The following is a 16,474-nucleotide window of genomic DNA, read 5'->3' on the forward strand; positions in this document are numbered from 1 at the left end:
AGTGTTTTCAAAACAGTAGGGGTTATTAGTCAAATGGAACACAGCATTGGAAAGTCCTTAGATTAGCATATAGAAATGAAGGTTAAGACATAGTTCATCTCGCCAAGCCAGAGCCATCCACCAACTGAGCTTTAATGGACTCCAATACCGCTTCTGTCTCTCTCAACTGGTAATGGGCTCCATTCCTGCATCAGTCTCTCTCTGACCCTTTTGTCAGTCCCAGGTGAAAGCAGCCAGCCTCTTCCAGAAGTCCACTCATTTCCCATTGCCGATCATCTCTCCACCCTTTGTTCTCAAGCTGTTTTCTGCTCTGCTTCCCTGCTAAGACTGTATATGTGTGTGTGTGTGGAGGGGGGTTAACCTCCTTCCTCTTGGTCATTGATTGCTAGGTGTGAATGCTCTAGTCCAGGGATCAGCAACCTTTGGCACGTGGCTGGTCAGGGAAATCCATTGGCGGGCCGGGACAGTTTGTTTACCTGCAGCGTCTGCAGGTTCGGCTGATCGCAGCTCCCACTGGCTGCAGTTTGCCATTCCAGGCCAATGGGGGCTGCGGGAAGCGGCAGCCAGTACATCCCTCGGTCTGCGCTGCTTCTTGCAACCCCCATTGGCCTAAATATTAGAGAAAATTCTCACCTGACCTCTGAAAATCAGTCCCATTTAAGTTATCCCAAATTAGAGACCCCCAAATTGGGGCACCGAAAATCACTGATCATCTTTGAAAATCTGGCTCTCAAGCCTACATTTTCAGAGGTCTTTAGGTACCAAAAGAAGCAGATAAGAACCACATGGGATTTTCAAGAGCACCTAACTCCCATTAAAATCAATAGACAAGTGCTTAGGAGCTTTTGAAAACACAACTAGATGCCTGTCTACTTCTTTAGACATCTAAATACCTTTGAAATCTGGACCTATGTGGCTTGCCCAAGAGAGACACAGAAAATCTGTGGCAGAGACAGATCTTGAGTTTCCATCTAGTGCATTAATCACAAAAACATTTTTCTTTAACAATAAGGCTAATCTGGACCCTGTTTTGAAGGAGGCACAACAGCAAGGGGCTCCACATCTTTTGTTTTTTTTCAGTGTTCTCCTTCTCAGGTGGGGATTTTCTTCATCCCTGAATTTTGTTTCCCATAAATCTCAATCCTAAAGTAACTTTGGGACTCTGTGCAGACTTTCCATCAATGCAGGCTATATTTAATTCTGCACACTATATTACTATCTTTGGGTTCCCCTACTTTCTAATTACTCATGCAAACAGAGTAATTCCAGGTGTTTTAGTTTTTATTGTTGTATGACTTTGGTGGAAGTATAAAGTATCAGGCTGAAGGCCAAGTGATTTGATCCGCTGAGAAATGAAATAAAGAAATATTCCATGCATGGTAGCTTATTACCAGGTATCCTAGTTTTCCATGATCAAAAAAACCAAAATTCTCCACTAAAAACCATAAAAATCCATGTTTTTCTGCTATTAAAATGAAATCTGATAGTGAGAGCCCCACAGTACAGGGCTGAAGCATCCCCATATCCCTGTGTGTGCACTGGTGGCATGGGGTTCTACTGTATGTTTTTTATTTTTTCACAAAATGTAAAAACTAAAGATTCTCTGTAAAAATTGCAAATTCCGCATTTCTTCCATGGCAAATGCATTTCTAGGATCCCTACTTATTACTATTATAAATTTGATATTATGAAGGGAAAAATAAGTGGTGAAGCTTGAGCATGTTTGACATATTGCTAATTTCTCCAATAATGTCTCCTTTTATGGTCATGTCCTTTGGTCCTTTTAAGGTGCCAATAGAACTATGATGGTTTATACCATCTGAGAATCTCACCCCAGATTAGTAGCTTTGTAAAGACCAAAAAGAACCCCTAAAGAAACTAAAACTGAGAACACTATGCTGCTGTAACATGAAAGGTTACATGGAATGGGGAGTCAAGGGAGATTATTATAAAACATCCTGCAATTGTGTTTGCCATATTGATATAGTCTTTGATAACTAAATCCTGCTCTGAGCTGTACTGGTGCACAAAGGGTGATGGGAGCTAGGGGAGTAACTTTTCAGACCGGCACGATTGACTGGCAAATTGGAGACGGGAGGAGGAGTCTATCTGCTGTGCAATGGAAGATTTTCCATAAGAAATCCCTTTCCCTGGACAATTTTTTCCAAATGAACATTTGTATGCATTTATATAATGGTCGTCTATTTTAATGGACTGAAATAAAAAAATTGTAATAATACTAGCAGAAAATTACACTGTGATCAGTATTTTAAAGCCATTTGTAATAAAGTTTGAATACTGGGGTTGTCTTTGTACAGTATTTAACTACTTAAATGTATTTCTTTTCAGGTGTTCAAAGCTACGAATATTCCTCAGATTAGAAGCCCTTTCTTACCTCCCCCAGCAAAGATATCTGAAGCCTACCATGCAAAGATAGCTCTCTTTGGTGCTGGGCCTGCAAGTATAAGTTGTGCTTCTTTTTTGGCTCGATTAGGTTACTCAGACATCACCATATTTGAAAAACAGGAATACATTGGTGGCTTAAGGTAAAAACTGGGCAAATGGGTGTTTCCTGTGGTTGTGGGTAGCATATGAAATACAGTTTGTTCACCTCTGGTCAAACCAGAAACTCAGGGGAGATAATGACAAATTTTAAAGATTCACTTAAAAAAACAAACAAACAACATTCCTCATCCATGTTAAATATTGTCCTTAGTTGCACATGTTCGAAAATTCCATTCAAGTTCAGTGACTGTAAAGAACCAAATTATGTTAAAAAGTAGACTAATATATGACTGTTATGAAGGGAAACATAGTTCTCACATTTGCAGCTTTTTCATTTAGCCACGGAGGTATGAAAAGAATTGGAACTGAGATCTGCCTTCTCAAAAGGGCATACACACTTTTGCCAGTGGAGGTTGGACAATCACATCAGTATCTGTGTATGCAAATCCTTGAGCTGTGCATTTATATGAGGCTTTGCTCAGAAGCTTGCACAAAAAGTGGCTGTACATTTTTTTTAAATTTTGGCTGTAAATGGCCGAATGTTAACTATTTTAATGGCTCATTTATTGCATTAGTAAACAACAATGTACAGTGTTTCAGACTTTTAATACATTAGAATGTCACATGCTAAATGGCCTGATTCTTCACTCCATTACACCAGTTGAAAGAACAAAGAATCAGGCCCACTGTGTCTGCATATTTTAAAAAGATTAACGTCACATCTCTTTTCATTTAAATGGTAATCCAAGACACAAAATATCTTTTGTTTACTTCTGACAGCCATGAGTAGCCACTTCTGTGTGGTGATTCTGAGAAATACTGGATGGGTGTTCTCTACCCACTTTTAGTCTGCTCTGTAAAATACAAAGCTGCAGTATTCACAGGTATTACCAGATGAATCCTTTAGAAAATCTAGTAATGAACAGCCTCCCCAAATCCAAAAGTTATATTTAAAGGATGATGAATTGCTGTGATTCTAGCTCTACCATCTGCAATAATGAATAGAATTGTTTAACATAATTTAAAAGCATTTTTAATGTGGTGGAAATCTCTAAATTTAGAATGATTTTATGAAGTTCCCTATGCAAGTATACAGGAAAATAAACACAAAGCAATCATCACATACAGTTGGAGTGAAATCTGTGTTTACAACTTCCATAAATCATTCTGTAAGGGTGAAATTCACACCTGATCTCCCCAGCCTTTTACACAGCCCGAGTAAATGGGATTTTTGCAGGTAACTATACAATAGAAGGATAGAATCCATTTCTTCAGTGGGTGCAGGGCAGTACTGCAATCTTTCTGCACCACTAGAACATCACTTACACCATCGCGACACAGAAAGTATTTTAACAGGTGCTCTGCACTGAGGGATGAATTTCTCTCATTATGACTGTAATTGTGATTATGTCTTCCAAGACTGGTGGCACCTCTAAATGTGTGTTAATATATATTAGAATTTGAATACTGGCTAAATGTAATGTCAACACACAAGTAAAATATCACACATCTAAAAAAACACAGTGAAGTGTAAAAAAGGAGAACCAAATCTGTCCCTGGTGCAACACCACTGAAGTTAATGGAGTTGACACCAGAATGAATTTGATCCTCGGTGTCAAATACTTAATCCCTGGAGGTTACAGAGAGTTAAGCAATGCTAGAAAAGTAGAGCTGATGACTTCCATTTAGGTTCAAAACTGTTCTGCCTAATTATCAAAAGTGTTAATTTAGCTGATTGTGTTATAGACACTTCACCGCACAGACTCATTTTACTAACATCAACTGCCATAGGGGATTGCAGAGTTTATGCAAGATATATCTGTCCACTTAATGAAGTAGCATGTTTTGGTTTTTAAAAATATTTTATTGAAAGTCAATTTAGTCACTTTTTAAAAAAAGGCTGTTTCTTACACTATCACTTTATTCTGTTGACAATTCACATCTACTTTGTGCTCAATGCTGCAACTTTGTTATTAATTTAAAGTAATCCTTTCTTCAGTTATGAAATGTATATCAATGTATATGTAATCTGAGCAATGTGAACTTTACTTTGTGTCCATTCATCACATTTCTTAGTGAATTAAATTTAAATTTCATTCAGTCACCTTGCCCCCTTCCAAAAGGCCTTACTTGAGGAGTCAAGTATTCTCATGTGGTCCGTGATCTTCTCATCCACTTTCCATTCTGGAAGATCACAAGGTCAGTAGCAGCCCTAAATCATGGCGATGCTTTACTCTCATTCTTTGTGCAAAACACCCATTGACATTTAATGGGAGTTCCACATCTGGAATAAAGACAGAACATGGCCTTAACTACTTTTATCTCACTTTGACATTGGTTTAGAAGGGAAGTTAATCTGAGAGCTGTCACCCGTAACTGTGGCCACAGTACCTTGCTAATATTTTTTTAACAAATTCAACTGCCCTGGATTCTGTTTTAAGTGACTTAGTAAATAATTCAAAATGGCTAAAAAGGCCAAATTACTTTTGTATTTGGAATCAATTGCCTTATAGATGCAGTGTTGGTGGTTTTTTAGGCTCTTTTTTTTCTGAGCATGTTCTTCCCATGTATATCAGGATTATAGTTAGTATGAAGAATATTTATCTGGGAGAAAGACAGCAGATTATTCCAATTTCTATAACATCAAAGTGCAACAGTATTGATCTCTCTCTCTTTCTCACACATACTCTCTCTCACACACTCTCCTTTTTAAAGCAATTAAGGAAAATATTCTTGGGAATAGAGACAGCTACTGAATACTACCAGTGGTATACTGGGCCTCTCTCATATTTGAGAAAATGAAAGGCCTTCAACAAATATATTTATAGGTTGAGAAATAAGATTTTGTTATTTTAATGGATTTCTTTATTGAATCTCTATTTCGTTATCCTTTGTCTTGGCCCACTCTTTTCTTACTGTGACATGAAGTTGCATTGTCATGACACATACTTTTGAAATATAGAATGCTTTTAGTTCCATGCTGGGCAGAAGAGCACCAAGCTGGTCAGTATTTGAAACCATAAAAAAAAGTAGTGAAGTCAACTTTTTTGCTATGTATTTATGGTTGGCAAGCCTTAAAATAAATGAAATCTGCCAATGAATCAGAGTTAGATGTAAAGGGGTTGGAGTGGCCAATAATAACATGTAAAATGGAGCCATTACAAATCTTTCTGTCCGAGGGCTTTGTTATGGAAATTATAACTATATTAATTTTAGCAAGAGATTAGTTTCCAGAAGCTTTAGGAGTATCTTTCACCTTCTGGATGTTGTATCATTTTATCTTTATTGAATGAAGACATTTAAAATGGCCTTCACTAGACTTAATGGGCCAGACTGTTAGCTGATTATAAATTGGGATAGTCCCATCAAAGTCCGTGCAGATTTATGCTAGCTGAGGATCTGGCCCTATATATTAATACCCCTGGGGCAGTAAATCTGTGGTATTCGGACACTGAAGAAGGCTTCAACACCCTCATTGAAAAAAGGAAAAAAGAAAAAAAGAACAAAGTAAGAACATACATTAATTTAAATAGTAAACGTGAGTCTGGAATAAGACCCTATTTCAAATAACTGACTTCGTACACTGTATTAGAATGTAAGGGAATGTGTAGAATATAACTGGAGGGTGAAATGTGCCCAGCATTGACTAGAAAATAATTTAGACATCCAACTTAAAAAAAAATGGAAGTTTGACTATTAATTATTGGGTAACTTCATCATTTGTGGCTAGAATCTTTCTCTGTTAGGTGGACACATTCAGCATAGAATGTGTTTATAAATATAGAAAAGGATTAGCTATTGATGGTTACAACCTCTTGTGACGTATTTTTAACCTTTATAGAAAGCAAAAGTAGTTCTTTTTAGATATTGTTACTGAAGAAGGTGTAGGAATGTAGATTCACTGAGAAACTGATCAACCTCTTGGTTTCTTTATCCAACTGGTTGTAGTTCCTGATTAACAGAGATATGCAATAAACAGCACTGGACAACGTTAAACAGTATTTAGAATTCTTGTTAACAAGAAAAGGGCTTATGTAAAAAAGGATAAAAAAATAATTTTTTGTTTCCTATTTCGAGGTGGATAATTTTGGTTTGTCAATACTGAATCTCTTTAATTAGATGAGTCATGTTCCTTCACAGTTCTGTTAAATACTTGAAAATCATCTTTGTACGGACACAAAATTCACAAGATTTGCACAGTATGTGTTTAATGTTCAGTAACTGAAAAGCCTTGGCTCTTTAATAACTGTCAATTGTTTCACAGTCTCTTTTGTTTTTTCTAGTACGTCTGAAATCCCTCAATTCCGGTTGCCATATGATGTAGTGAATTTCGAAGCTGAGCTTATGAAGGACCTTGGAGTGAAGGTAATGAAAACTATAATCTGCCTATGTATAGCTCAAAGAAAAAGGAGCAAGAGCTCTGTCAAAGATTAACAGCAAAATGTCATGCACATTAGTGAAGAACAATTAAAAGCTGTACTAGGCAGAGGCAGGAAGATGCTTCCTCTTGCTCAGGGCATTTGTCTGTCTGCTGTCTGAATGCCACTAGTTTGGAAAAGGGCAATCAATAGTTCTCATCTGGCATGCCTGCATGTGATTAATTGTCTGTAAGAAACAAATTCCTAAATTGCTTTAGGGGTTCAATGTAGCTATTGGAATGATTTGATTTCTTTAATCAAGTTGTTTTCATGCATGTTTGGTACTACTTAATACATTCATATTAGACACTTCTCCCTCCACCCCAGTTTTCTTTTAATGGCTTGTAATGCAATCTCACATTGATGTTTATTTTACTTATTACATGCATTAAATTAACAAAGTAGTGACATGATCTGTTATAAACAATAACAGTAATTCAACTTCTTGGAAAGCAATAGTTTTGCACTGGCTGCATTTTATTAAACAAACAACACTTCTTGTTTATTTTTAGATAATGGGAATGTTGTTTTATTGTTCATTCAGTGTTTGTTGTAGAGATGTATTTAGTGTGTATAACTCCCGCTCATTTTAATAGAAGTTATGTGTGTGGAACATATCTCAGGATCAAACCCTTACATAGAAGACTAGATAAAACTTTTTCACTGATTAAGGTCATATAAGAATCATATAAGTAATCCTAACTCATAGTTGTTTATATTGGTCCAGTGGATAGAGCAGCAGACTGGGAATCATGAGACCTAGAGTGAGATCATCACCCCCCCCCCCCCTTTTCCCACTTCAACACCTCTATGCTCAGTAAAAGGCCTGGAGTGGTATAAAGGGACTGTAAGGTTAGTCTACACTATGGGTGGGAGCATGCCTCCCAGCTTGGGTAGACAGACCCATGCTAGCTCCATTTCAAGTAGCACAGTAAAAATAGCTGTGTGGACATTACAGTATGGGTGGAGATTTGGGGTCAGATGGATTGTACTCAGGTGGCTAGTCCATGCTGCTATCCTTGAAGCAATGTTCATGCTGCTATTTTTAGTGTGCTAGATCAGGGAGAGCTAGCACATGTCTGTCTATCTGTGTTATGAGGCATGTCTCCAGCTGCAATGTAGACATAGCATAAAAGCCCAGATCTTGTCAAGAGAAGATTACCCTGGTTCTGGACTGTGGAAGGTAGCCATAAAGCTGCCTTCTGAGCATCCCCTCACACACTCCGACATAGAGGGCATACTAGAGGCAAATCTGAAGGCATCGGGCATATCAGGGAGGGGTCACAGAATGTAGCATTACAGAGATTTCAGACAGTGCTGTGGGTCATAAGCAGCAGACGACAGGCTGCAAAATTTAGACCAGCCCCCAAGTCTGTCTGTTACTCCAGAAGTTTTGGAGCAGTACAAAATTGAGAGCTTAAAGCCAACATGGCCACTCCCTCTTCCCAAGGTGAGAGTTCTGTGCTGTGCCACTTAGATGTGCAGCACAGAATTTTACCCTGGAGTCTATTCTAAACTAGGCCATTGATTAGCTCTGTGACATTGGGCAAGCCACTTAACTAAGTACCTCACCTTTGTGCCTCTGTAAAATGGGAGTATTTTATGTACCTTTGTGTAAGCCATTTTGAGATCTTTGATGAAAAGTGCTATACTGTATAAATACTAAGTATTACTGATTTATGTGAGTAATTCGGTTGACATCAGTAGGAATTACTCAGATAGATAAAGGTTACAGGACTAGGCCTTAAGGGATTGCAAATCCTCACATAAAATTAGTAGTGAAGTTTAAATTCCATTATTAAGTTTTCATAATATATGTACATATAAGAATAAAAATGTATACTAAGTCATAGGTGGTATTTTATACCCATTGAATATGCAGTCTGTAGTCAAAAGGATCACAACTACACACAGCTTTTTATACCTAATCTTTAAAAGGAGAAAATAAGAAAGGGTCAGTCCTTAAATAAAATGTATTACATTTTCCATCCTCCATGTTTTCAGGGATGGGGAAAACACATCTTCATAAATTTCTAAACGGGAATTTAGATAAATTCATTAAGAGTGAGAGAGGCAGCATTATAAGAAGCATTTATACAGTGGAGCATCACAAGTATAGGAGTAACAATGAAAATGAAAAAAACAACCAAAAACTGGAAACAATCATGCATGTATTTACAATTGTTCCTTTCCTATTTAAGCTAAATTCACCCTGGCGGGCCAAGCTGACTGTTTTAATCTGAAAGGCCACACGGAAATATTTAAATCTTAAATGAAGACAATATAATAGACAGACATTAGAGACTCTAGCCATTCGATTCAATGTAAGTTTTGTTGCACTGATGAAGGTCATGAAAAGTGGGGCAAAAACATAAGAATAGGGAAATACAGTTTGATACACAAGAAACTAAAATTATGATTGTCCTGAACGAAGAAAATTTGAGAGACCTAGAATAAGAAATACTAACCACCAAAAGGAAGTAAGGTGTAGGGCAGACATGCATTTGAGCCTGATGTTCTCCTCTTAGATCTGATTTTCTTTTGGGTATTTATGCTGTGTGCAGATCCTCTGGCTGCTGCTCTGACATGCCCATTTTTGACCTGTGTTGTATACGTTTCCTTGTGAGCTCTGCCACACAGTTACCTTCCACAGCATACACGGAGATGCAGTCCCCCTCAGAAGTTCTTTACTGAAGTGTTCACTGGCACAGCACAATGAAGGCTGCATGAGCCCTGTTATGCCATTTAAGATGGAGACTAAACACACTAGCATTTTCTTTAATAACAAAAGGGCCAAATTTTGCCCTTACTTCTGCTGGTATAAATCCAAAGTAATTCTGCTGATTTCAGTGGATTTATACCAGTTAAACTGACGAATCAATTCCTCAGTCCACTGTCTTCTCCAGAAACAGGCCTAGGTTTCTCTTGAGCTCATTTATTCTCTTTGCTTCAAAACCCTTTTGTTTTGTTTTAAGATAAGTTTTAGATCATGCTCCTCAGGCAGCATGGTCCATTGTACAGAGCACAGGAACAGGAATAAGGAGACTTGATTGCTAATCACAGTTTTGGTAAAGACTTGGTGTGTGACCTTGAACAAATGACTTCCCATTTTGGGCTTCAGTTTCCTCAGCTGGAAAATGGGGAACATGATTCTTATCCTTTGTAAAGTTCTTTGAGTTCTAACAACGAGCAGTGCTTTCTAAGTGCTTGTTGTTTTTATTTATTACTCTTTGTGAACCTACTACCAGTGAAATAAATTTGTCTGCATTTATTCCTATTTTTACATATTTTGATTCATTCCAGCCAATGAAGCAAGTGGCTCTGAGCACCATTGATCATTTAGAAGAAATACGATTAAACAAATGCAATTACAACCCAAATGATTAATTCCATCCTTAACTGGTTAAAAGATGGGAAACAAAGGGTAGGGATAAATGGTCAGTTTTCAGAATGGAGAGAGGTAAATAGTGGTGTCCCCCAGAGGTCTATACTGGGATGAGTCCTATTCAAAATTTGCAGATAATGCAAAACTATTCAAGATAGTTAAGTCCAAAGGAGACTGCAAAGAGCTACAAGGGGATCTCACAAAACTGGGTGATTGGGGAACAAAATGGCAGATGAAGTTCAATGTTGATAAATGCAAAGTAATGCACACTAGAAAACATAATCCCAACCATATTTCTAAATTAGCTGTTACCACTCAAGAGAGCTTGGAGTCATTGTGGATAGTTCTCTGAAAACATTCACTCAATGTGTAGGGGCAGTCAAAAAAGCAAACAGAATGTTGGGAATCATTAAGAAAGGGATAGATAATAAGGCAGAAAATATCGTATTGCTTCTATATAAATACATAGTACGCTTACATCTTGAATACTGCATGCAGATGTGGTCGCTCCGTCTCAAAAAAGATATACTGGACTTGGAAAAGGTTCAGAAAAGGGCAACAAAAATTATTAGGGGCATGGAACAGCTTCCGTATGAGAAAATATTAATAAGACTGGGACTTTCCAGATTGGAAAAGAGACGACTAAGGGGGGATATGACAGAGATCTATAAAATCATGAGTGGTGTGGAGAAAGTAAATAAGGAAGTGTTATTTACTCGTTCTCATAACACAAGAACTAGGGGTCACCAAATGAAATTAATAGGCAGCAGGTTTAAAATAAACAAAAGGAAGAATTTCTTCACACAACGCACAGTCAACCTGTTGAACTCTTTACCAGAGGATGTTGTGAAGGCCAAGACTATAGCAGGGTTCAAAAAAAGAGCTAGATAAATTAATGAAGGATAGGTCCATCGAAGGCTAATAGCCAGGATGGGCAGGGATGGTGCCCCTAGCCCCTGTTTGACAGAAGCTGGGAATGGGCAACAGGGAATGGGTCATGTGATGATTGCCTGTTCTGTTCATTCCGTCTGAAGCATTTGGCATTGGCCACTGTCGTAAGACAGGATACTTGGCTTGCTGGACCTTTGGTCTGACCCAGTATGGCTGTTCTTATGTTCTTAATTTTGAAAAAATCTATTAGGTTCCCTTGAATTCTTATCTTTTTCCTTGAGAGTAAGTACAGTCCCCTTAATCTTTCCACAGAATAAATATTCGTCAAACCTAATGTTGTTTTAAGCCCCAATCCTGTGGTTGACTCTGCATAGGTGGGCCCTTATGCCCACAAAGAGCGCCATTCACTTGAGCAGGGCTTCTTGGTGTGAGAGGTCCAGTTGCAGAATCTTAAATTAGTTTAATTTTTGCTGCATCCTCAATGAGGCTATATTACCCTTCCTTTGGTACAGTGACTAGTACTGCACGTAAGATCACCTTATTTGTTTGATATTCTGACATGCTGTTAATCCTAGCTAGTATCTTGTTTGCCTCTTTTTTCTTTACAATACACTTGGTGGCATCAATGATTTTTTCACAGTAACCCCCAAGACTTTTTCCTGACTAATGTGCTGGATGATTGTTCTGTTTACCACACATTCCCTAGACTGGTGCCTTGCTCCCAGATGAGGTTTCTTAAATCCTGATTTTCATGTGGGAATACTTCATTACCAAACCAGTATCAAATACAACCATTTAAAAGTGCTGTTTTGCTGTGCTGTTGTGTTCCATGAACAGGTTTTTTCTTTCTTTTTCTGTTTGTTTGCTTGTTGCTGGCTGCTGTTATGCCAGGAACCAAATAGACCCTCGGCTGTCCCCCACTATCAGGGGAATACAAAGGTGACTTTAAGCCATTTTATGCCCACTACCCAACTTTGATCAGACCTGAGGATCATGCCCTGTAAATTTAGCTTGAAAAAAATATTTTATTTATTTAATTAATTGATCATTATGAAACTTTTTGAGATGCCAGTAAGAGGAAGATGACAGAAATTAAAGCAATTTTTAATGATCAATTTCAAATTACTTAATAAATCTTTATAATGTTTTATGTTAGATAGTTTGTGGTAAAGGCCTTGGAATGGAAGGAATGACAATCAACACCTTGAAAGAAGATGGCTACAAAGCAGTCTTCATTGGAATAGGTAGGAATGTCTTATTCTCCTTTATTTTGTTTTGTTGAAAATGAGAATGATTTTCTGCCAGTAAATGGGCTGTATTTCAGTATCTTAGTAAGACAAGTTTAAATGTCTTCAGTGTAAACCAGATGATGTGGTAAACAGAAAATTCTCTCATCTGTTTGAGTGGTTTGAATCTGGCTTTCCCTGGCAGTTACTGCAAGCTGTTGCTGCCTGATGGCAATTCACTGGTTAATGTGAAATGATTTGGATGGTTCTTAGTGGACAGGTGAGCATATAATAAATAAATCCATAACAATTGGCACTAAATGGCACTGTGTCTGGAAGTCTCAACAGAGAGCAAAGACTAAATAGTGTTATGCACAGACCTAACCTATTGTACCTTGGGCTCCCTGTAGATCAGGGTTGAAAGACATAGGTATGATAGAATCAAGAAGCTTACACTGCTGCAGCTCGTACTATATCTGTAACCAACAGACACCAATTTCAAAGACTTTTCATGAACTTTGAAAGTACTGAAATTCTTCTCTAATTACTTATCTAAACACTCTATGCAGCTTACTGTATATATGTGTGTGTAATAAATTATAAAACTAGGAACAAAACAGCTTACAGGTTTTCTCAGTTTGATGTTATGTACGCTTTTGAAAAATAGATATACTTCATGAGAGCTTACTAAGAGAGTTCAGTTGCTTCCCATGAGATGGCTTTCAAACCACAAAGTTAAATAACCAGAAGCAATGCTTTCCACTGTCACTTCCATTTTCCTTACTGATGGAGGAGGAACTTTGCATTTACCTTTATTCTTTCACTCTGAAAGTTGGAAAGAGAGTCAGCGTACCGTTGCAGTGGGTTTTTTGTTAGCTTAATTTTTTTGGGTGGGGAGGGATTATTTGTTTTAACTTAAGTTTGTTTAGACATAAACTTAAACAATTCATATGCTAGTTCAACAAGCCCTTCAGCAATTTAGTTTGATTGGCTTTACTTATTGTTTAGTGAAAAGTTTCAAAAGTGGATGTACTGAAAGTTACTAGCAATAATTGCCATTCTGGCCTGAGGGATATGCAAGCACAATTTTCAATTTTTGTGAACAGCTTACTATACCCCCATAATTAGCTAGTGAATATGTATGCCGGTGATACTGTGCTTTATTGCTTTTTCTTTCCCCTATAAGAAGAACCGACCATCCTTCAGAGGTAGATTTCAGAGCTAAATTGAATTATGGTGGGGGTTGGCTTTAACAAAATAAGTTGGCTTTGAATTCTACTTAAACTAAAATAATAATTTCATCTCCACTCCCACTATAAAAATACCCATCTGATATTTAAACCATTACTGCTAGCTTAATTATATTAGGTTATGTGTTAAAAGTATTTTGGAGTACAGCAGTACCCATCCCGAACATATGATAGCCATGCTGAACATATACTGTCTACAGTTGGCATGAGGCTTAATGCTCTTTATTGATCTAGACATGGCCTAAGTGAACATAATAGGAAATAAGTTGTCCAACTGTTCCTTCCTATTATTGATTAGAGAGATGCAATTCTTAGTACAGCGACAACTGTTGTTTACCATCTGGGTATTCAGTATAATAAGCTTTGCCAGATTCATTCTCTCATGTGATTATACTGTACTACCAACCATTGTGATTTATATAATCCTAAATCCTCTCATTGTTAGAGACATTCCACACGTAGGAATTTCCATGAGGTCATATTTCCGTATAATTGTACACAGGGCAATATGCCAGGTTATCTCCTTTCATGTTTTAGTCAACATGACTATCCCTCTTCTAACTCTTTTTTGCTTTATAAAATCCTGGAAGTTAGGAGGGAAATGCATAAATGAGCATTTATTTTCTCAACATCTAATAGCTAGAATAAACAGCCATCCTTACAGCATCAGCATTGTTCGATATTACAACATAGATTTATTCAAACATTTGAAAATTTCTTTGTCACTACTGATTAATTGTCAATTTACCCCTGTGTATTTTACCTGTAGAATGGCTAGATCTTATCTATAGAGAGACTGTCTCCTTGCTTACGCTCAATAAGGTTATCCTGGCACACAACATTTTTTAAATAAAGGCATTTAATTTTATGTAAATCTAGACATTATTGTGTCTCTCAAATAAATATACAGAGCCAAATAGTGGTTTTACTTCTGTGAGAAGTGCTGGGTAAGTGAGCGGGTGCAGAGTTCTAGTAGACAAGTGGAGGTACTGTGCACCACTTACTTAGGCCACATGTAAACAGAATGCATTAGGAAACAGAAGGGGAACAGAGTGTGTAACACTCCATACATGGGCTGGTGAAAGGTACTGTGAACTCACAACAACCCTTGCTGCCAGAGGCTGGCAGACATGTAAGAACGATTGAGTCCTTGACTATGCCCCTAAGCCAACTTGTTACGCTCCCTTGTGAAGTGCTGACTGGAGCTCTCACCAGCACTTTCTTTTTGTGAGCAGTGATCACTAGTATCCTCATTCCACTTAGATCCTGAGCATGGGTGGGGGAAGATGGAAGGGCAAGTGTAAACTGAGCCCACAGTGTGTCTGGATCTGCTGGGTGTATAGTACAAAAGAATATTTATTATGCGCTCCACTAAAGATCTTTATATATGTTGATTCTGAGCACTGGTTTTTCTGTTTGTGTTTTTAGTCTACTAAACTTTTATGGGGGGGGGAACCACAGGTTGGACATTAACTTGAATGTTGGAAGCAAAAATTTTTAATAACGTTGCTTGCATCAAATACAGTTTTGTAAGCTTGTAATAATTCAGTTCAAAAGATCAGTTACTTAGTAGAATAAGAGCAGGCTGTTCTCAATTTCCTCTACCAGAGGAGTGGAAGTAAAAGGGAATGGATGATTGAAAGAAGATGGGTGTCTAGGTGGGAACAGGAGTACGTGAGACTAAGTTTTTTACAGAGTAGTGGGTCCTTTCAAGGGAATGCCTCTTGGAAGTGAGGAACAACTTGGAGATATGGGAGTGAACAAGTGTCCAGAAGTTTTATGGGGTGAGTGAGCATCCATGTGGAAACAAATGTCTTGGAGGCAGGTGAAGGCTGAAATTGCCTGGAGAACCCTGAACATCACATGGCTGGAATTTTGTATCAGGAAGAGGAATGTGTCATGGACTAGGGGGTGAAATGGGTCTAAGTGAGGAGGAGAGAGCACATGCGCAAAGTAGGCATTGTAGGAGGCATATTTAAGGTTGTATCCCTAATATTTAGCAAGCATATGGAAGAAAAGCATGTTTTGAGGCTTCTGTATGGGGTCAGAGATCACAACCTCTCCGTTTATTTCTTTAATAACTTTAGAATTGGGGCTTGTGCTAACCCTATGCAAAAGGGAACCCAACCAAAAGCTCTGGGAACCCTTTGCATATATTTAAAAGGAAAAGAACACTGGAGCCACAAAGTAGAATTCGACCAGAGCAGGAAGCACTTCTTCTCTGAATCCTGTCACCCATCATCTGATCATTAACCATGTGGCCAGTACGCATTACAACCTGCACCATGTTTTTTTCAACCAAACAAATCTTGTCCTCACCTGTGTCAGCCCTTCACCTATTGCCACTCAAACAGACAGGCTTTTCAGTATGCCCTGAACAAATTTGAGCTATTTCAGATCTTGAGAAAGGAACCCTTACAGAGAATGTTTTATCATTAACTCCCTTTCTTTTTATAATGAAACGAATCAAGCTTGAAGTCTTCTGTGGATTGCAGCTGTGACATACTGCCATAAGAAGAGGTAGTCTCTCAAGTAGGCAGATCCTATAGCATTTAGATGTTTATAGGGTAAAACAAACACCATAAACTCTACCTAGAAACAAATTGACAGCCAATATATGTCATGGAGCACTGATAATAAATGCTGTCTCCAAGAGTTATCACTTAATGTACGAGCTGCTGCATTCTGCACCTGCTTAATTTTCCAGATAAGATGTAGCCCACATAGAGTGCAGTGTAATAATTCATAGGGAGCATGAGGCGACAAATGCATGCATTACCATAGCATGGTCTGTATCCA

General features: G+C 38.0%; 1 protein-coding gene across 4 annotated transcripts in view; it reads left to right on the top strand.

Moving 5' to 3' along the window:
- The window catches only part of DPYD (dihydropyrimidine dehydrogenase), a 543,036-nt gene that overhangs the window by 202,556 nt on the left and 324,006 nt on the right, over window positions 1-16,474 (top strand). For all 4 annotated transcript variants that reach the window (XM_073356963.1, XM_073356962.1, XM_073356960.1 and 1 more), the window contains 3 exons: window positions 2,350-2,546; window positions 6,789-6,870; window positions 12,356-12,443. In XM_073356963.1, the coding sequence (XP_073213064.1) occupies window positions 2,350-2,546; window positions 6,789-6,870; window positions 12,356-12,443 (367 nt within the window). The remainder of the gene's footprint in view (window positions 1-2,349; window positions 2,547-6,788; window positions 6,871-12,355; window positions 12,444-16,474) is intronic.

The sequence above is a fragment of the Lepidochelys kempii genome, chromosome 8 (genome assembly GCF_965140265.1).
Source record: "Lepidochelys kempii isolate rLepKem1 chromosome 8, rLepKem1.hap2, whole genome shotgun sequence".
In the NCBI taxonomy this organism is placed as follows: Eukaryota; Metazoa; Chordata; order Testudines; family Cheloniidae; genus Lepidochelys; species Lepidochelys kempii.